Here is a 23,009-nt window from a genome sequence, read left to right as displayed (position 1 = left end):
ATTCTTTGTTTGCACATGTTATGGGATGGGCAATAAGTGTTTATAGACTGGACCGATAATGTAGGATAGGTGAAGACCTTGTGAAGGTAATTGACAGGCAGTTGGAGCCCTGAGGCCAGTACAGACATGAGTAGAGACATTATCTTCACAGAAGTGATTAAGAGTTGTGTACCTAGGGTAGTGTAATGTGAGCTGGGTAGTGGGAAAACAGTGGGCTAATTTTAGAAGGCAGGAACCAGTCTACATTGCCAAAGTATTTTTACAATCTTCAAAAACAAACCAAACAAACAAAAAGAACAAAGCAGTTCTTTTCCTTCTTACGAATGCTCATCAAAGTTCAGATTTCTTGTCCTGGATTTCAGTGTCTTCCTCCATCTGATCTCATCTTACCTGGCTAATCTTATCTGCCACTGCCTGCCAATGGGCAGTGTCTGTTCCAAATAGGCCAGTTTCTGCAATGTTCTCCGAACAGGCCAGACTCATTCCTGGCTTTGTAGCTTTATGCGCCATGTTAGCCATACCTGGAATATCTTTCTCTGTATCCTTTGCTCTTCAACTCTTATCCTCAGGGCCACCTTTTCCATGAAGTATTATTTAAAAACTCTTGATAATTTAAATGATGATCACCCCCTTGTTAACCTTCTGAAGCATGAATTTAGCTATGTTTCTTGTTTTATTTGTTAACTAGTGACCCGGTGCATGAATTTGTGCACATTGAAATGAAATTAATTAGAAGAAATGTTTTAATATTGCTATTTGTCCTTTATAATAGGTCAACCAAATTCACAATCAACAATGACATATGGAAACACGTGTGCAATTGGCACCAGTGAGAACTTTATATGTATCACACATGTGTGAGTCAACTTAGCCTATTATATATGTAGAGTAAATTTGCTAAATTAGACCTGCTTTCTGATTTAGCTAAACTTTTTCCAGCCCAGTGAAGTACCCCAACTTCTCTTTTAGGTAATTGTGAGCAACACATCAGTAAATATCAACACGAAGCAGATTATTATTGTAGATCATGCAGAGAGGACAAAGGGTAAAATATTTATCTGTAGCAGTGTTTGACTGTATTCTGTGCATTGAGAAAACCTGCAGTCATTTTCAAGTTCAACTGTTTCTTCTTTTCAGTTGAATCAAGTTTCTAAACTTTCTAAATCTTCGTTTTATGGTTAGTGAAAAGAAAATAGGATTCTTCGGAGTCTCCTATCTACCTACTCCAGGATTTCTGTGAAGATCAAATGAGATGAGGCATGGGAAAACGCTTCACAACCATTTGGTTAAATTGTAAAATGTTTGACCTGGCTATAAAGCAAGTTGTGTCCTGGGCTGAAGAAACTCCAAGGAGGCTAGTCGATAAGGAGAGGAAGCCTGGTGTTGCTATGTGACGCCATTATCCAGCCCACAGCAACAGTTTCTGGGCTGAACTGGGTTGTGGGCCGCATTTTGCACTATGGGGTCTTGGCAGTGTTGACTGCCATTTGGTGGGATATTGCTCTGGGGTGGTGGTGGGGCCTGTGTCCCACTTGGGGGAAGCTGAGTGTTGGTTTGTCGGCGCCAGGTCTGTGATGCTGTTTATTTTTAAATGGTTAGTGTGAGTCATGGTAGCTCCTGCATTGAGTGTCTGCCTCCTGATGGTCAGTGCACATCATAACTACTGGTTGGATGTACACTTAGCTATATATATATATATATATATATATATACACACACACACACATATATATATATATATATATATATATATATATATATATATATATTTATACTTATATATATATTTACTTGACTGGGTGTCAGTTATCAGGGTGCAGCAAAGTCCACCAGCTTCTTCATCCTTTTCAGAGCTCCATTCTATAGATGATGGGAACACAGTCTCCTCCTTCAAATATCTCAGAGGTGTTTCAGGGAGCTTGTGTTTCTCTTAGGCATGCCTACTTCACTTCTGCTCCATTTACCTCTTATCTCTTAAGCCTATCTTTTTGGAATCTGCCTTCATTCCTTTTCAGCATCAGCCACAAAGCAGATATTTGTAGTAGAATTTTATTGAAAATTTGGGAACAGTGGCAGGGATTTTATCGCCATAATGAACAGCTTAAAATGGAGATTTTTCTTTTATTTACAAGCTCTTTAGACATTCCCACTGTTGGAAATTTGTTCACTATTTTTCTCTAAGCCTCAGCCTTGTGGCCTGTTGCTGGGCCTTTTCTATACTCATTAGATGTTTTCTTATCTCTAATTTCTGCCCCTTGTACTTTTCTCCCCACTAAACTCACTACAACTTTCCTGAATACTTTCAACCTGAGATCTCCTTTCAAATCAAGCTCTGGAAGGGGCTGGTTTCACCTTTCTCAGTTTTACAGGCCCACTGAATGTTTTGCAAATGTAAGCATAAGTCCAGTGAGGGGCTATAGCTGAATGAGGCCCTTAGGATGAACTGAATAGGTCTTTCAGGAGCAGTCCCTGGCCCCATTTGGGTCCTCAGAATAAAAAGGAGATGCTTAAGCAGCCGTAGGTGAAGCAGGCCTTTAAGGATTTGTCAGAAACCAGCTAATGGCAAGTATGATCCAGATGCAGACTTCTCAAACTGTGTCGCTGTGTATGATGGGGGAAGTAGGATTGCTTAATTAATCACACTTCTCAGTTTTGGGCACATTAGCATCATTGGCCAGGCATTTTATTTTGGGGCTTTTGTACTTGCTGATCCCCTGCCTGGAATACTCTTTGCCTAGATATCCACACTGCTTACTCCCTCCCTGTTTTCAATCTTTTATTAGACTTCTCACAGTGAGACCTTCCATTGCCACTCAGTTTTAAAATAGCATCCTCCACACATGTACTCTTCCTCTGGCCTGGCTTTACTTTTCTCCTTAGCACTTCTCACTACCAAATGTGCCCAGGAACATCTCTCTACAGAAGCCTTTTGAATTGACAGAATCATTTACTCTAATAACTGGGTAGTATTTAAGTTACTTTTATGTGACATGGTTTCAGACCTCTATTTTTTCAGTTGCTGCTTCCTGAATATGATACTCTTTCTTTATCCTGAGTGAGTCTGACTGACAGAGTGGAACCTGCTTTGTAGATCCTAAGCTTTTGTTAGAATAGGGGAAGTTACATTCATTTTTATGACAAATAATATTCTTCAATCATATTTAGCTTACACAATTGCTTTCCCTTCCTTTACTCTCTTCAGTTTATTTATTCATTTACTTTTAAACTTAGATGCAGGTATTTACACTTCTCTTTGGGCACATCACTTCCTTCCTCTCACTTAAAAAAAAAAAATCTGACACACTTAATTAGTACTATTCCTTCTCTCTTTTCCCAATAAATTTAGTATAGAACAGAGTTTTTACACCACTGTAACTTGTCCATTAATTGATACTCCATGGGTATTATGTTGTTTTTCAGCTTTAACAACTACCTTACACCTTTTCACACATTATATTTTGCTAATGACCTAACACTCTGACCATAGGGAAGGCATCCTATTAATAAAAGAGTAATATGCAAATTAACCAACACTCTGCTACACCCACAAACCATGCCCACCGGCCAATCAGGAGCAATTATGCAAATTAACCCAGCCAAGATGGCTGTGGCCATGGAGAGAGCAGGAAGTAGCCTTGGGTTTCCCCGGCAACAGAAGAAGCCAAGCTTTCTGCACACCCTGGCAGGCCCAGGCCTCTGCTCAAGGCTACAAAGTTTCAGTGATAGAAGAAAAATCCCAAGAAAAATGGCGGCAGCCGCAGAGCTGGAGAGAGCAGGCTAGAGTTGCCCCTGGTGATGGAGGAAGCCAAGCTTTCTACACACCTTGGCTGGCCCAGGCCTCCACTTAAGGCTACGAAGTTTCATTTATAGAAGGTAAATAAACCCCAACAGAAATGGCTGCCACCATTGAGCAAGCAGAAGGCTTGACTAGCTCCAGGTTACAAAGTTTCAATTGTAGAAGGTAAATAAATTCCAGATACCAGGGCCTCCGCTTGGGTCGCAGGGGGCCTGCAAACCACCACAGGTCCCTCGCCCAGGCCGCCCCATGCCCCAAGAAACCCCCACCCTGATCCGGGACACCCTTCAGGGCAAACCAGCTGGCCCCCACCCATGTACCAGGCCTCTATCCCAGCGTTTTTCAACTGCTGTTCCGAGGCACACTAGTGTGCTGCGAGATGTTGCCTGGTGTGCCGTAGGTGCAGACAAGACAAGAATTTTATAATTTTTCACTATTTTGTTTACTTAATATTTCATAATAAAGTAATTATAAAATACTTTCTTTGTGTTTATTTGATTCCTATTCAAGAGTATTACTTTATATATAGTCAATATAGGCACAGAGTTAAATTTTTTAACATTTTCTAATGGTGGTGTGCCTCGTGATTTTTTTCATGAATCAAGTGTGCCTTTGCCCAAAAAAGGTTGAAAAACACTGCTCTATCCTATATCTAGTAAAAAAGTAATATGCAGATTGACAATCACTCCAACACATAAGATCAAAATAGCTGCTCCTATGTGGTCAAAGATATTGCCCCCATGTGGATACAAGGTGGCCAGCACAAGATAGCCAGCAAAGGAGGAAAGTTGGGAGGGACCAGGCCTGCAGAGGAGGGCAGTTAGGGGTGACCCGGCCAGCAGAGGAGGGAAGTTGGAGGCAAACAGGCTGGCAGGGGAGTGGTTAGGGGGTGATCAGGCTGGCAGGCAGAAGTGGTTAGGGGCGATTAGGAAGGCAGGCAGGTGAGCAGTTGGGAGTCAGCAATCCTGGATTGTGAGAGGGATTCCAGATTGGAGAGGGTGCAGGCTGGGCTGAGGGACACTTCCCTCTTCCCCCCATGCATGAATTTCATGCACCGGACCTCTAGTCTGATCTATATTGGGCCAGTCAGAATCCTCCTTTGGGATATTTCTGATGGAGCCAATAAGTAAGGAAGGGACTTTTAGACTCCTAGATTACCAAACTGTGAAGATGAAACCCTAGGGCCGAATGAGGCATTGATTTCTTTTACCTGGAAAAGGTGGCGAATCCCTATTGGTCAATCATCAAGTGCTTTGTAGCATAATAAACTAAGTTTACAGATTTTCATGATTTCCTTCAGAGAAGAGAATGAGTTTGATCAGACATGACTTTGATGAGTTCATTTTTGCTCCTAGAATTTATCATTTTCTTCTAAGTACCTATGCCATGCTATCAATTTAGATAAGTAAGTTGTAATTTTTTCCTCAGATTAGCATAAAACTAATCCATGATCTGATGAATAAAATATAAGTTGTTTCAATAAAGTATAAGCTGGAATTATGAAGAAGGAAGACAGGCTCTTTGTAATTTTCTTTAGAATTATATATACCAAATTAAGTTTAACATAAACTGGGTACTGTGTTTCTCTATTTTTTTTAAATTAATTTTATGAAACATTAGAGTTGGTTAAAAGTGGCATTGGCATTTGAAGTCATTTCTACAAAAAAATTAGGCATCGGGCCTTTCTTTAAGAACATGGCTTTCATTATATGATTTTTTTTTTTTTTTAAAGGAAATCACTTTGATTTCAGGCATTTCTGTCAAGAACATAGCCTTCCATAATATAGGATAAGATGCTTTGGAAAACTGATGTTTGTGCTTTAATGGGATTATTTTTATTGAGATGACTTGAAGCCTTATTAGGTAAACTACAGTGAGTATGCTTAAAGTTGTTTTTTTGAAACATGCATTTGTTATCTCTTGTTAGATTAGCAGTCCTGAATTAATGCAATTAAATTAATAAACTATAATATTGAAAATAAAGGTCATCAAAGCTTAACTAGTTATTTTGATAACTGAATAGATACAGCAATCTCAGATATTACTGTAATGATATCACAACACTACCCATAAACATAGATTATTTGATTTACTCTATGCTTAAGAAGTTATCGGTTGCCATTGAAAATAAATATGCTATGTAGAATGAGGCAGTGTCTTTGGTAAATAATAATTTAGTCATTTAATCAGTATGTTGTGTCTATATGTCACTGTTTAAAACATTTGTATATTTTCATTAACCTATGAAGTAAGCAGCATGACATGCTATTTCCTCAGAAGGAAAAAAAATATGGTCCTATAAGGTTATGTTACTTTAGTGAGAAAGACTAAAATTTTAATAAAAATTTATCTTTAATGTTGAAAGTATTACACATGTCCCCTTTTCCCCCACTGTTGACCCCCTCCACTCTGCTCCCACTCCCTCCCCAGGCCTTCCCTACACTGTTGGTTTGCCCATGGACTATGCATGTATGCACATAAGTTCTTTGGTTAATCTCTTCCTATCCCTTCACCCCCTCCACCCCCAACCTCCTTTCCCTCTGAACTATGACAATGTCGCTGGGCCTATTTTGTTCATCAGTTTATTTTGTTCATTTGATTCCACATACAAGTGAGATCATATGATACTTGTCTTTCTCCAACTGGCTTATTTTGCTTAGTACAGTGGTCTGCAAACTGCGGCTTGAGAGCCATATGCAGATCTTTGGCACCTTGAGTGTGGCTCTTCCACAAAATACCATGACCTGGATGAGTCTATTTTGAAGAAGTGGAGTTAGAAGAAGTTTAAGTTTAAAAATTTGGCTCTCAAAAGAAATTTCAATCTTTGATATTTGGCCCTGTTGACTAATGAGTTTGCCGACCACTGGCTTAGTATAATACTCTCCAGATCCCTCCATGATTTCTCAAAGGGTTAGAGAGCCTTCTTTTATACTGCTGCATAGTCTTCCTTGGTGTAAATGTACCACAGTTTTTAATCCATTCATCTACCTATGTGCACTTGAACAGACATATAGATCAAGGTATCAGAATAGAGAACCTAGAATTCAACAAGCCATTATACTTAAATAATATTTGACAAGGGAGACAAGGGCATAGATACAATGGAGTAAAGACAGTCTCTTCAATAAATAGTGTTGCTAAGGGGTAAAAGGCATCCCTAGATAGGAAAAACAGCATGAGCAAAGTCATGGAATTACTGGCGTTAAGATTTGAAAAGAAGAGACTGCAAGGACAGGAAGCTGAAGACAATACTATTAACCATTTATTGAGTATTTACTATATTTTAAGCATTGTTCTAAATAGTTATTTATTTCTCCCAAAAGTTTTTTGAGATAGTTATTTTATTATTTTCATTTTACCAGTAAGGAATCAGGTAAAAATGGTACCTGATTCTAAGACTTTTAAGTTTGAAATAGCCATTGTGGGAGGTAAAAGTCAGAATAAAACATTTTTATCCAATGGACTTACATTCAAAAGAACAATCAAGAATTATTCAGAGCCCTAACCGGTTTGGCTCACTGAATGGAGCATCGCTCTGCGGACTGAAGGGTCCCAGGTTTGATTCTGGTCAAGGGCATATACCTGGGTTGTGTGCACATCTCCAGTGGGGAGTGTGCAGGAGGCAGCTGATTGATGTTTCTCTCTCATTGATATATCTAACTCTCTGTCCCTCTCCCTTCCTTTCTGTAAAAAATCAATAAAATATATTAAAAAAGGAATTATTCAGGGGTTTAAAAAGTCTTATATTAAATTCAAAATGAAGTAAACTTAAAATTTTACTGTTGTAAATTAATATTAAAACATATAGTCATGGTATAATACTCTTAAGGTTTTTAGACCTTTTTATTGTATATTATACCACAAATACAGGAAACTGCATAAAACAATTTAATAACTTTTTAAACAACAAACAAACAAAACAAATACCCTTGTAAATACTCCTCAGGTCAAGAAATAAATCTTTGTCATTTACCTTAAAAGCTTTCCACATACCACTTCCCAATCTTAGCCCCTTTTCTTTCCCCTAACTAGTTACTGCTATCCTGACTTCTATAGTAATTGCATTTTAGTAGTGTTTTATAATTTTATCACCCAAATGTGCATTCTTAAAACACTGTAATTTAGTTGTGCCTTTTTTTTTTGTTTGTTTGGAGTCTCAGTCTTCATTGTCCAATGTCATCTCTCCTTTCCATTTTTTACATTTTATTGAAGCAACCAGGTTTTTGACTGCTACAGATTAAATAATCTGGGTTATGCTACTTGTATAATTTTTGTTCATTCTCTGTATTTTCTATAATTTGGTAGTTGGATCTAAAAACTTGACCAAGTTGAGACTTTTTGTTTGTTTTTGGACAAGAATGTTTCCTACGTGTTGATGTGGTCTAACCTCCATCAGAAGGTATATCAGTTATTTATTTTTCATGAGTTTAGTAGCCATTGATGTTTAATGCCTAGATCAATGAATTTATTAGGGATTACAGAATGAGATTTAAAATTCTGTTATTTACTCATTTATAAGATGAAATGCTTATATAAAAATAAACTTTTCTTCATCTACTATTTGGTTACTCAGTGGTACAGTTTAGTTAGGAAAAGCAGGGTAGACATTGGCTTCTTTACCAGTTTTTAAAGTAATAAATTAGTTTCCTGTCCTCTGGCGGTGACCAATGAGTTCTTTTTAAGTATCATCATAATCCTATTGATTTACTCTAAGTAAATAAATATTTAATGCTCACTGTTATCTTAGCAAGTGGAATGTTGTCTAAGTAAGTCAAATGTCCATTGTGAAGTGGCCTAAAGGTCAGTATCCAGGGATGAGGGTATCAATTCAATTATTTGATCAGACCTAACACTCACTACTTTATAAATGCATTGGAGGAACCCTATTTTAACACAGTGACTCATAAAATATAAAAAGTACCTCAGTTATCAACATTTGAATTGGTATTACTTTATAAATTTTAGAATCAACATGTAGAGGTTTTGATGAGGATAGCTACTAATCTGTAGATCAATTTCTAATATTGACCTCTCCTTTTTTTTTTTTTTAAATTTTGATCAGTTTTGCTATGAGTTTGTAAAATGTATTAATTTTTTTCAAAATTCCAACTTATATTTTTGCTTTATTTCTGTTGAGTGTCTACTTAAAAAAAAATTATTACCTTTGTTTGTATTCTTTTATTCTTTACTATTGGCTCAGTGCACGAAATTTGTGCATGGGGGGTGGGGGTGGGGTTGTCCCGCAGCCTGGCCTGCACCCCCTCCAATTGGGGATAACCAGCAGTCAGACATTCCTTTCACAATCTAGAACTGCTGGCTCCTAACCGCTTGCCTGCCTTCCTGATTGCCCCTAACTGCTTCTGCCTGCCAGCCTGATTGCAAACATAATGAAGTAAATTTTTTTTTTTGGTTGATTTCAGAGAGAAAGTAGAGGGAGAGAGAGAAACAACAATGATGAGAGAGAATCATTGATTGGCTGCCTCCTGCATGCCTCCTACTGGGGATTGAGCACACAGCCTGGTCATGTGCCCTTGACCGGAATTGAACCCGGGACTCTTTAGTCCACAAGTCAACGCTCTATCCACTGAAGCCAAACCAGCAAGGGTGTAAATACTTATTTTATTTCTAAATAAATTTGAGCAGAATTGACATCTTAACAATATTGAGTCTTCTGATCCATGAGCGTGATATTTCTCTGTTTAATCTTTAATTTATCACCAATCTATTTAGGTTTTCAGCATGTAGATCTTGCAGATCTTTTTCCCCCCTCCAAATTTATCCCTAAATACTATTTTTGATTTTTTGGAAAGGGTAAGTTTAAAATTTCAACTACTAATTGTTCTTTGTAGAAATGCAGTTGATATTTATATATAGATGTTGTATCCTGGAACCTGATTGAACTCAGCTTTTCTGTATATTCCTTAGGATTTTCTATATAGACATTTATAAAGTTTGCAATAATGTTTCTCCCTTCTTTCTCTTCTTCACTCCTTCCTCTCCTCCCTTTCTAAAATCAATAAACATATCCTTAGATGATGGGGAAAAAAAGATAGTTTTGCTTCTTCCTTTCTACTCCATATGCTTTTTATTTCTTTTACTTACCTTACTGTAGTGTATGTGTCCTCCAATATCAATATTGAATATAAGAGTTGAGAGTCAGCATCTTTGTCATATTCCAGATGTTACAGTCTCAGTCTTTCATTAATATGATAATTACAGGTTTTTGTTGATGTCCTTTATCAGATTGAGGAAGTTCCTTTTAAAAAAAATATATATTTTATTGATTTTTTTTTATAGAGAGGAGGGGAGAGGGATAGAGAGCCAAAAACATTGATGAGAGAGAAACATTCACCAGCTGCCTCCTGCACACCCCCACCGGGGATGTGCCCGCAACCAATGTACATGCCCTTGACTGGAATTGAATTTGAGACCTTTCAGTCCGCACTGACACTCTGTGCACTAAGCCAAACCTGTTTCAGCAGGAAGTTCCTTTTTATTCCTAATTTGATGAGAGTTTTTATGATGAATGGGATTTTTATCAAAGATCTTTTCTTTTCTTTTTTTTTTTTTTTTTACATATTTTTATTGATTTTTTACAGAGAGGAAGGGAGAAAGATAGAGAGCTAGAAACATCGATGAGAGAGAAACATCGACCAGCTGCCTCTTGCACACCCCCCACCGGGGATGTGCCCGCAACCAACGTACATGCCCCTGACTGGAATCGAACCCGGGACCTTTCAGTCCGCAGACCGACGCTCTACCACTGAGCCAAACCGGTTTCGGCTATCAAAGATCTTTTATGTATCTGTTGATATGATCATATATTCTTTCTTTTTTAGACTGTTAATATGATGATTTAAATTGATATTTAAAAAAAATGTTAACATAAGCTTCCATTTCTTGGATAAAACTCTCCTGTATGTTTTATAAATAGCTTGTTACTGGTTTTGTCTTTAACTTCTTTGTAATGTGTTTGCCAAATATCTTGTCTTGGTACAGCGATTCTCTTTTCCTTGCCTCTGCTCAGGCAGGGCTGCTGTGCAATCAGTGAAAAGGATTGATTCAGGGAGTGCCATTCTATTTTGGAAAGTTTGCTGATTTACTGAATCAGAAGAAAATAGATTGTCAACTCCTCACTGAACATAGCATTGCTATTGATATAGACTGGATATATAAATGGTCCCAAAATTAGATTTTAAAATACTTTCATTTGGTTATACCATGAAATATAACAAGACAATTGATATTCAGTAATTGTTACAGATATTATGGATATCTTACTATTACTATGCATATATTTTGAACATGTTGAATACCTTTATTTTAATCTACTTAGCTCATAAATTGATCTTTTTTTGTTAGGCAAAAGGAATACACAGAGGTAGAAGACATGCCTATTTGTTGTAGAGCCTTTTTAGTTTCATAGGATAAAAATCAAGAAAAGGAAAATACTGAATTTTTGTTAGACTTGAATCTGCCTACCAGTAGATCATGTTACTAGAATTAAATTCTCTCCAGTCTTTAGCATAACATTTGAAGTGAAAACAATATAACCAATTAAGTGGAATTCTAGTATACTGCTCTAATTTATCCTAGATTTCTATATGTTTATATAGCTAGTATCTTCAAAATTGAGAACATCTGTGGAAAACATTGAAAGAATTAGTAGATTTTAGAAAGCCTTAAAAAGGCTCATAATTAACTGAGTATGCATGAATATATATATACTAGAGTCCTGGTGCATGAAATTCCCGCACGGGGGTATGAGGGGGGCGGTGGACCCTCAGCCCAGCCTGCACCCTCTCCAATCCCCCTAACCACTCCCATGCCAGCCTGATTGATGTCTAACTGCTCCCCTGCCAGCTCGTTTGCCCCCAACTTCCCCCCTCTGCCAGCCTGGTTACCCCTAATTGCCCTCCCCTGCAGGCCTGGTCCCTCTCAACTGCCCTCCCTTGCAGGCCTGGTGCCTCCCAACTGCCCTCCCCTACTTGCCTGATCACCCACAACTGCCCTGCCTTGCAGGCCTGGTCCCTCTCAACTACCTTTTCCTGCTGGCCATCTTGTGTCCACATGGGGGCAGGATCTTTGACCACATGGGGGCAGCCATATTGTGTGTTGGAATGATGGTCAATCTGCATATTACTCTTTTATTACAGATAGGATAGAGGCCTGGTGCATGGGTGGGGGCTGGCTGGTTTTCCCTGAAGAGTGTCCTGGATCAGGGTGGGGGGTTCCCTTGGGGCATGGGGTGGCCTGAGTTAGGGATCTGTGGTGGTTTGCAGGCATGCCGTGCCCCCCAGTGACCCAATTGGAGGCTCTTGTATCTGGGATATATTTACTTTCTACAATTGAAACTTTGTAGCCTGGAGCAGAGCCAAGACTCCTGCTCGCTCAATGGTGGCAGCCGTTTCTGTTTGGATTTGTTTACCTTCTATTATTGAAACTTTGTAACCTTGAGTGGAGGCTTAGGCCAGCAAGGGCAAGTGGAAAGCTTGGCTTCCTCCATTGCTGGGGAAATGCCTCCTGCTCTCGGTGGCTGTAGCCATCTTGGTTGGATTTATTTGCATTCTCACTCTGATTGGTGGGCGTGGCTGGTAGGCATGGCTTGTGGAGCAGAGTGATGGTTAATTTGTATATTACTCTTTTATTAGGTAGGATATGCCATTTCTGAAACAGATTTGCAATCTCATAAAGATTTTTAAACAGATAAACCTGTAATACAATTGAGATTAGAAACAATAATAAGCTTAAGCACTTTTAAAATATGAGCATCTACTCTTACTAAATTGTAAAGTTTGCTTTCTAGCCTTGTTCAGTGTGACCTGGTATCTTATTACTGAAAATGTTTATTCTACAGATTCTTGGAGCTCAACTAGATGTTGAATAGAGGGCTGAGTAATATATGACCCCTCTAGTAGGTGTGGAGATATTCTATCCAGATTCCCCTTCAAGAAGGTCTAGTCCAGCCGTGATAAGTGCAGACCAGGTAATCTTTTAAGCCCACTTTTTAGGATCTGCATTAGTTGCAGAGCCACCTTCCTAAGGCCATGACCTCCCTGGAGCAGCATGCATTTGTACACTGAGCGAGGAAGAGGTATAAAGACCTGATCACTTCAGCCAATCAGTTTCCCACCTGGTTAGGTGAAATTTTATTGGGCCTGTATCACAGTTTAAATTATGCCTAAACTTGCTTTCTTCATATTCCTCTCACAGGTGTTGAGCCCCAAATACATATTGTACCCCAAATACTACCTTATATTTTGGAGAAGCCAATCCGTAATAGCTCCTGATCTCATAGAACTAATGTGCTGGGAGGAAATAGACATTAAACAAAAGACTTAAAATGTGATCGTAGCATAGAGTGCTAGGGTAGTGTGTTATAAAAAGAACCTAAGCTTGGTTATGATATTGTTCAGGGTGGTGGCCTAGATCTGGGCTAGTGCCAGACTAACTACTTTGAGTAGCATGAAACTTAGATATACTACTTCCTACTTTCCAAGCCAGTTTTTTCATTTGTAACATGGGAATGACACATGGTCTCTCATCCTATAGGTAACTAACCTGGGATTGTTCACATGGCTGGGAAAAGGTTCCTAGCAAAATGAGAGAGAGTGTCCAATGCACAGACATTTTCTGGCCTTGCTTGCATCAACTTGCTAATGTCCCATAGCCAAAGCAGTTTACATGGCTAAGTCTTGATTCAAGGATGGAAAAATAGACTTCACCTCTCTGTGGGAGAATTTGAAAAACAACTGTATATGTGTATGTGTGTAAACTTAACAGCATATATTATCTGATAATAGCAGTTAACATTTATTAAACACTTTCAGTAAATGATCTACCTAATAAAAGAGTAACATGCTAATTGACCTAACATGCTAATGGGCCTCTGGGCAGCATTGGAAGGCAGAAAGGTGGCTCCGGGCCGGAGCTGAAAGGCTGCACCGGCCAGAGCCAAGGCCAGAGCGAAGGTGGTGCCGGCAGCCAGGGGAACGAAAGCCCATTCGCGCTTGAATCTTCATTCGTGCAATAGGCCAGCATTTTTCAACCGCTGTTCCACGGCACTGTGCCGTAGGTGCAGACAAGACAAGAATTTTATAATTTTTCACTATTTTGTTTATTTAATATTTCATAATAAAGTAATTATAAAATACTTTCTTTGTGTTTATTTGATTCTTATTCAAGAGAATTACTTTATATATAGTCAATATAGGCACAGAGTTAAATTTTTTAACATTTTCTAATGCTGGTGTGCCTCGTGATTTTTTTCATGAATCAAGTGTGCCTTTGCCCAAAAAAGGTTGAAAAACACTGCAATAGGCCACTAGTCCTATATAATAAAGAGCTAATACGCAAATGGTCGTCACATGCCATAATGGCTCAGACACTCAACACTGAGAGGAATGGGGACCAACCAGGCACATATGAGTGAGTGAGAGAGAGGGAGAGAGAGAAAGGGGGGAATAGGAATCAGCCAGGCTGTAGCCTGGGAGAGGGACAAGCCGCATGCCCTGTGGAACCGGGTGCCAGCGGCTGCACCTGCGCCTGCGGCTTGGGAGAGGGACAAGCTGCACACCCTGTGGTCTCGGGTATCAGCAGCTGGGAGAGGTACAAGCCGCCCTCCCCATGGTCTCAGGTGCCAGCAGCTGTGGCCTAGGAGAAAGACAAGACACCTGCCCCGTGGTCCTGGGCACCTTGGCCTGGGCACAGCCGCCTGCCCACGTATCCTTGCAGCCACAGTTGGCCTGGGCTAAGCTGGCCTGGGTCCTGGGTGTCTGCGGCCAGCCAGAGGGAGGGAAACTTGGGTCTCGGGTGCCTGTGGTTGGTCGGAGGAGGGAATCCTGGGTCCCGGGTGCCGGACAAGGTGGTTAGGGGTAATCAGCCCAGCAGGAGAGCAGATAGGTATGATCAGGCCAGTAGGGGAGCAGTTAGGGGTAGGCAGGCATGCAGGTAGAGGTGATTAGGGGCAATTATGCAGGCAGAGGTGGTTAGGCAGACAGGCAGAGGGGTTAGGGGTGATCAGGCAAGGCAGGCAGGCGAGTGATTAAGAGCCAGCAGTCCGTGGTTACGAGAGTCAGACATCCCCTGAGGCGTCCCGGGTTGGAGAGGGTGCAGGCTGGGCTGAGGGATCCCTGTGTGCTACTCCCTGCCCCCCCCAAATGCACAAATTTTGTGCATCGGACCTCTAGTACTTAATAAGATGCAGCTGTACTATTACGCTTAATATATTTTGTCTACGATATTGTGAAAGAACAGACATCTGGAGAATTTAGTACATTCTTTAGATATCTTAAAACAAATTTTATGATGGGAACAGTTTGCAAATAAAGCGCTTTCTCTTTTTTTCTCTGCAGTAAGAAAAATGGAAAACCACCATTACAGAAAAATGAGGTAAAATATTAAATCATCAAATCTTTGTAACTTTATGCATTTACTTATTTGTTATATAATTTTGAATTAAGATAAAAATCATAGCATTTTAGAATTGGAGAAGTTAAATATCACCTCCAATCTGCTAATATTATAGGAATTCTTCCTGAAATAGGACTCCTTGATAGACTTCTGGTATTTACTTGAATCTATTCATTTGTTGGAGTGTACTTAGGAGGCAAACATAACTGTATTGGTTCTAGCCCATCATGAGAAAAATCTCCCCCTCTGGGCACTTAGTGATGGACTACTTTGTCTTTTGCAGCAACATAGGACAAAGTCTACTCTGTTTTCTCTGATAGGCTCTCATACTATTTGAAGATAGTTATATCCTTTGAGTCTTTTTTTCTCCCATGCTAAGAAACCCTCATTTTTTTCAAGTGTTTCTGATCTTTTTTCAATTGTATATTCACTCTTGTGAACCTATACTCATTAGTTTCTCTAGACATTGTACTTAGTATAGAATGTAGTGACCAGACCTGGTCCGACTAGTATGGAATATATCAGCACTATTAAATCTTTTGGTATGTATTGCTAAACGTCAGCCAAAAATTGCTTTTCTTTAACCATAACTGCTCTCTGCATACAGTGGAAAGTGAGTAGAAGGAAGTAAATAATAAAGATAAGAGCAGAAATAATGAAATAGAGTTCTTAAAAACAAATCCAAAAGATCAGTGAAACCAAGAACTGGTTCTTTGAAAAGATAAACAAGATTGATAGATATTTAACTTGACTCATCAAGAAAAACAAAGGACCCAAATAAATAAAATCAGAAATGAAAAAAGAGAACTAACAACTGACACCGAAGAAATACAAAGGATTGTAAGAAAATGTTATGAACAAACTATATGCTAACAAATCGGACAATCTGGAAGAACTGGTTAAATTCTTGGAAACAAACAATCTTCCAAAACTAAATCAGTAAGAATCAGAGAATCTGATTAGACAGATTACAACTAGTGAAATTGAAGCAGTAATAAAAACAAACAAACAAAAACTAACCAATAAAAATTCTGAACTGCATGGCTTCACAGGTGAATTTTACCAAACACTAAAAGAAGAACTAACACCTATCCTTCTCAAACTATTCCATAAAACAGAGGAGGGAAGAATCACATGCTCATTTTATGTCTAGTATTATCCTAATTCCAAAACCAGATAAAGACACTACAAAGAAAGTAAGTTATAGGTCAGTATCCCTCATGAACATAGATGCTAACGTCCCCAACAAAATATTAGGGAACTACCTCTAGCAATACATTAAAAAAAAAAATCATACACCATGATTAAATGAGATTTATTCCATTGATTAAGGTTGGTACAATAACCACAGAACACCAAATATACCACATAAACAAAATGAATATATTTCAATAAAAATCACATGATCATAGCAATAGTTGCAGAAAGATGCATTTGGTAAATTCAGCATCCATTTCTGATAAAAACTCTCAGTAAAGTGGGAATAGAGAGAACATACCTCAATGTAATAAAGGCCATATATGACAAACTCACACCCAAAAATCATACTCAGTGGGCAAAATTTACAAGTTTATTATAACCTTCAGGTATCATTCTGATGAACTGGCCATTTGACAGATTCTCAATGTCTATATTTGTCAGTGGATATAATCATTTTTTTTTAAATAACAGCTTTATTGATATTTGATTTATATGCCATAAAATTCATCTATGTAAGTGTACTGTTCAGTAGTTTTAGTTGTGAGATCATCACCAGAAAATTTTCATCTCCCCAAAAAGAAATCCTGTACTCATTAGGAATCACTCCTCATTATCCTCTCCTCCTGGGCCCTGACAGCCACTAATTTATTGTTTTTACTGATTTGCCCATTTTGGACATTTCATAAAAATGTGGCTATTTGTGACTGGCTTCTTTCACTTAGCATGATGTTTTTAAATTTCATCTGTGTTGTTGTTGCATGTATCAGTACTTCATTCCTTTTTATTGATGAATAGTTCCATTGTGTAGACATACCACATTTTAGAAGTTGAGGGGAATTTAGATTGTTTCTATTTTGGGGCAATGATTAATAATGCTACCATGAACATTTATATGCAAATTTTTGTGTGAACATATGTTTCATTTCTCTTGGGTATATATACCTAGGAGTAGAATTGCTGGGTCATATGGTAACTCAGTTAATTTATTTGAAATAAATATTATTTTTTCCTGTAAATGTCAGCTTATTTCATTTATAATATTATATATAATATCTATACTATTATACATATTACACTATGTACTGTTATATATATTATTGGAGGCTCGGTGCACTAAATTCATGCACAGGGCAGGGTGAGGAGTCCTTCAGCCTGGCCTGTGCCCTCTTGCAATCTGGGGACATCCCTCTCTCAATTTGGGACTGCTCTCTCTTAACTGCTCAGCTGCCTGTCTGCTCATTCCTAACCATTTGCCTGCCAGCCTGCTCAATGCGCATCATTCCGGTAATTCCGGTTGTACTGTCGTAAAGATCACTTAGGCTATTCTCTATATAATATGTCTATCAGTATAATTATGAATATAATTCTAATATCTAGTCTATTAGATAGCAGGTATTATCTGTAAATTTAATTGGCCTTCTCTTTCATCTCAAAATTGCTGATAGAATTGACTAGGTAAGGACTAATGAGATTACTCTGTGACATCTCTTAATTTTTTTTATGGTTAAGTTTTATTCAGCTGTAACTTTATTTAACTGTAGCAAAATCTGTTTTTTATCTCTCCAAGTCCACAATAATTTTGTAAGAAACACCAAATTCCTTGATTAATTTATTAATCTTTCAACAAATATTGACTCTCTTATATATGCCTAACATTGTTCTTGGCTCTGGGTGTATAGCAATTATAAAAGTAGGTCCCTATCCTTATGGAGTTTACATTGTATTAATATATGTTAGCTAAGTACTAGTATAATACCCTCAAAAAGAAGAAAATTAGAAGAGTTTAACATGACTTATTCCTAGTAAACTTAGAGTTTAAGTATTTCTAAAACCTCCATATTAATATCTATTCTCTGAATATCCTAGAGATTGACATCAAAATTGCTCTTCTTTAATTTCTATAATCTTTTCCACAGGCTTTGAAAAAATGGGATAAGATGTATTTATCTCTAGTGGTCTGGTATATCTCCATCTTAATAATCTCTCATATCTGAGTTATATCTGAGTAATCAAACCATGTAGATTTATATCAAACCTTAGTTATTTATATCTATTATCTGCATATTATATCTGCAAGTTCTAGGACATCATCAAAACTAGTTAGTACAGCTAAATTCATTCACTTGTTTTAAAATTTTCTTTTGTACGATATTTTTATCAAATACTTATTTGCTAATCATTCTGTGTGAGCAAGATAAATTCAGGTTACATTAAATTATTGTGCACATGGATACCACACTTGTAAAACTTATTGAAGGTGAGCACACACATGCACATTATACACACACACACACACACACACACATACACTAAAATGAAATCTGGTATATATGCTAAATATTAAGTTGATATCTCTAAATGGTAGGTCTAAGCCCCTTACATTTGCTAATCAGAATTTTCTAAATTTTTTTTTTAGTGAATATGTTACTTATGAGGGAAAGCAATTAAAAAGGGATTTTCTTTTCATTGAAATTTGTTATAATCTGGTAGGATGGGGTGGATTGAAACAATTTTCATAAGACATAAGATTTAAAAAGGAGAAAAAGATTGAATTTAGTTAGAAAATAGTATATAGAGATAAGTGACTTGATTTTAAAATACTTTTTTATTTAATTTTGTTATAATTTACATGCTGTAAAATTCAAAACACGTAAACAGTGTGCTGTATTTAGCATTCCCATGCATCCTATCTAATAAAAGAGTAATATGCAGGTTGACCATCACTCTAACACACAAGATGGCTGCCCCCATATGATTAAAGATCCTGCCCCCATGTGGACATAAGATGGCCACCACAAGATGGCCAGTAGGGGAGGGCAGTTGGGAGGCACCAGGCCTGCAAGGGAGGGCAGTTGAGAGGGACCAGGCTTGCAAGGGAGGGCAGTTGGAGGCGATCAACCCTGTAGGGGAGGGCAGTTAAGGGTGGCCAGGCCGGCAGAGGGGGAAGTTAGGGGCAAATAGGCTGGCAGGGGAGCAGTTAGACATCAATCAGGTTGGCATGGGAGTGGTTAGGGGGTGATCAGGCTGGCAGGCAGAAGTTGTTAGGGGCAATCAGGAAGGCAGGCAGACAAACAGTTGGGAGCCAGCAGTCCTGGATTGTGCGAGAGATGTCCAACTGTCCAGTTTAACATCCCTTGAGGGGTCCCAGATTGGAGAGGGTGCAGGCTGGGCTGAGAGACACCCCCCACCCCATGCACGAATTTTGTGCACTGGGGCTCTAGTATTTTTATACTTTTGAGGTATAGATATTATAGCTCCATAAACAATACAGGTAAAATTATTTTGCATTCTGAAACATTTTATAAATTGAATCATTACATGAATTATTCTACCTTTTCCCCAGTACATTTTTAGATCTCTGTTGATGGCTGTAGATTAATTTAACTGCTCTATAGTATTCTGCTCTCTGAATATGAGCTGCTTCCATTTTTATAATTATGTAGATTTTTATTGCATAAATTTATCAAAATGTTTGTAATATCTCATTGATGTATTATACTTGTGGGTTTTTTATTTTACAGCATTATAAACATTATTTGTTTTTTATTTTATTTATGTGTTTAGGCATATGTGCAGGGATATTTGTAGGATAAGTCGCTAAAAGTAAATTTGACGGGTTGTTTGACATTTTATGGTGAGTGTACATTTTATAATACATTCGATAGGTGCTACATAATAATTGCTAAGTGCTTTATAATCTGTTTACACTTTTATAAATTGGTTTACACTTTCCCAAGCAACATACAGAAATGCTTACACACTTGTCAACACTGTGAGGCCTTTTATTTTATTTGCTATTTCAAACATCTATCTTTTTTAGTCAGTTTTAGTTCATCTTTCCTTTCCAAGTGATTGATACATAAATAGGAACTTCTCATCGCCCTTGTTGCCTCCTGAATATTGGGTACATTTTTTTCTGATTACATTATTACTTCAACTTCTTAACTGATCTTTATCTAATGGCTTGTGTGCTTTTTCTATAATTTACATGTTAAATTTATAGCATCAAAGTGGTTTTTGTATTTTTAAAAAAATACTGGGAAATTTAGAGGTGGGGAAAGTCAATTATAAATTTAAAACACATGCTACTGTTTACAAAATATACGGTCTTTGTAGGTATTAGCATTTAGATTGGTTTCACAATGAATTTTATTAAGGTTCAAGAATGGTAGAACATCTCTATTTCTTGAGCTCTTCTGAGCCAGCCCCCTCTAGTCCAAGTGTTTTTTTTGTTTGTTTTGTTTTGTTTTTTTGTTTTGTTTTGTTTTTTGCAGAAAAACCTATGAGGACTTTAAGAAGTATATAGTTCAAGGATTGAAATGTAGTGAAAATCAAGGCAGGCTTTCAGACAGCTTAAGAAATAGGAGCAGTGACAACAGGAACAGAAAAAAAGAGGAGGAATTATATACCAGGTAGCTGTTTTTTGTTTTAATGCTTCAGTGTTACTACCTTACAATTTTTTTTTTTAAACCTTCCTCTTTGTTTGCCCTAGATATTTATTTATTTAGTTTTTGTGAGCCCATGCAGAAATAGGCAGTGCTGTGTCTAAGTCAGAAGATGGCCGTTTCACTTTGGAATTACTCTCTCTTACTTTAAGTCAGCAATGGAGAACTGGTTATTGATGGGGTGAGGTGAAGCAGGGAGGCAGTGACGGGGGGGAAAATTTGAGAGTAGTTTAACTTTTTTTTTTTTAAGGTAGTTGGTGTATATTGCCTTTTCTCTGTTCTTTTCTTCAGTTTGGTAAAGTAAAAGGGAAGATTTAGGTTGAAGTTGTGCGGTTGCCTGGAGAAGAATAGGCTAACTAAGTAAATAGAGTAGGCCTTTTTTGTCTGTTTTTCTTACTGTTGTGTCTGCATCAGTTAGAAGAGTGCCTGGGACCAAGTAAATATTGAGTCAATGAATGCATGTATGTGTAAGTGAAGTAGACTGGGCCTATAACTCAATGGGATGAGATTTGCAGTCTTCAGTAAGGTTTGAAAGATCTGAACTCTATTTCAACAATTGCAGGATAGGCTGATTTGTATCCAAAACTTTTTATTAGTCTTCCTGATCTAATTCTACAAACACAAACTTAAGACTTCCTTTCTTGGTCTATAATTTTGTACTACATTCTGTACCTAATCCTATCTAATAAAGAGGGAATATGCTAACTGACCCTCACAGTGTTGCAAAGATGGTAGCACCCACAGCCAATAAGGAGGAAATATGCTAATTGACTGCCCCAGTCTCTAAGATGGCAACACCCACAGCCAATATGGAGGGAATATGCTAATTGACTGCCACACCCTCAAAGATGGCTGTGCCCAGTCCCCTCAACCTTGCCAGTACAGCAGGTGTGCACTAGTTTCGGGAGTCTCCCAGTACCCTCAGACCCTTAGCCACCCAGGGCCCGCCCAAGGAGCAGGCAAACCTCGGATGGTGGCTGTCTAGCCACCAAGGGCCACCCGAGGCTCAGGTAACCAGTGCTGGCACTTTAGGCAGTGGCAGCAGCAGAGGTGTGATGGAGGCATCGCCTTCCCCTGATCTCTTGGTTGCCTTCCGCCCCTGAGGGCTCCCAGACTGTGAGGGGACAGGTCTGGCTGAGGGATCTCCCCCCCCCCCCCCACCCCCCTCCAGTGCATGAATTTTCATGCACTGTGCCTCTAGTAGGATTATAAAGCACTTAGCACAGTGTCTGACATATAGATGGTAGCTTATTAGTAGTCTAATTTAGTACAAAACTTTTCACTATAGGGTATCAAGATAGATGCTAATTTAACTATAGCATATTTATATAGCGTATTATGTTTGTCTAACTAATAGAATTTACTGTATCTTGGGTATTTATCAATAGTATGGTCGTTAACAAATAATTGAGTTGTGATTTTGGGAGATGGGGGAAGGGGCTAGGTAAGGGATGGGTTCCTTCTGGACTGTCTTACTTATCCCAAGAAGTTCCTCAAGCCTATTCTTCCAGATATTCCAGGGGTAATAAAATAAATAGCCTCCACCATATCACGTTGTCCTTATTATTGCAAACCAGTCATAATGAAGAAATGTCAGAGGGTAATAAGATTAATTACTATTCTTAAATATCTTTAGTGGTTTCCCTCTACACTAACAATAACCTCTGTCCTTTTTATGTCTTTGCCTACCTTCAGCTTTCTCATTTTTGTTTCCTTTGCTCTAGCAATATTATCATCTTGCTCCAATTTTATTCCGACCACTAGTTTTTTCTGCTTGGTATTTCCTGTGCTTCACTACCCTCTTCCCTCCAAGCTGATCACATAGCTTCACTTAGTTTATATCTCAGCCTAAATGCCACCTTCCCAAAGAGACCTTTCTCATCATCTTGACTGAATCATTCTTCATTTTCTCATGACCCTGCCTAGTCTGTAACAATTTACTTATTAATTTTTATGTTTCCCCTGCTCTATGAACTGTATGAGTGAAGAAACTGTCATTGAATTTATGAGGAAGAGAGAGTGAATGGCAAATTGCATATTAGAAATGCTAAATGATAAATTTAGAAATCTCAAAGTTTCCTGCAGTTGATATCAGGGAAATTCATGTTCAAGATAAAAAACAAAACAAAACAGCTTATTGTTTTGATAACATCTTA

General features: G+C 38.2%; 1 protein-coding gene across 4 annotated transcripts in view; it reads left to right on the top strand.

The window, feature by feature from the left end:
- Positions 1 to 23,009, top strand: part of ABCD3 (ATP binding cassette subfamily D member 3) — an 85,459-nt gene that overhangs the window by 5,607 nt on the left and 56,843 nt on the right. Inside the window, exons 1-2 of one of the 4 annotated variants that reach the window (XM_036443912.2) lie at positions 15,145 to 15,187; positions 20,683 to 20,820. The exons of 2 other annotated variants lie outside the window; for them this stretch is intronic. Coding sequence is in view for 1 of the 2 variants with exons in the window: in XM_036443911.2 (XP_036299804.1) it covers positions 15,151 to 15,187 (37 nt within the window). In the remaining variant the exon portion in view is untranslated. Of the gene's footprint in view, positions 1 to 15,144; positions 15,188 to 20,682; positions 20,821 to 23,009 lie in introns of those variants that run through there. One more of the 4 variants, XM_036443911.2, reaches the window with a different exon arrangement.

The sequence above is a fragment of the Pipistrellus kuhlii genome, unplaced genomic scaffold (genome assembly GCF_014108245.1).
Source record: "Pipistrellus kuhlii isolate mPipKuh1 unplaced genomic scaffold, mPipKuh1.p scaffold_m20_p_2, whole genome shotgun sequence".
Lineage (NCBI taxonomy): Eukaryota > Metazoa > Chordata > Mammalia > Chiroptera > Vespertilionidae > Pipistrellus > Pipistrellus kuhlii.
The sequence above is the reverse complement of the archived record's forward strand: the minus strand, read 5'-3'. Positions and strand labels throughout refer to the sequence as shown.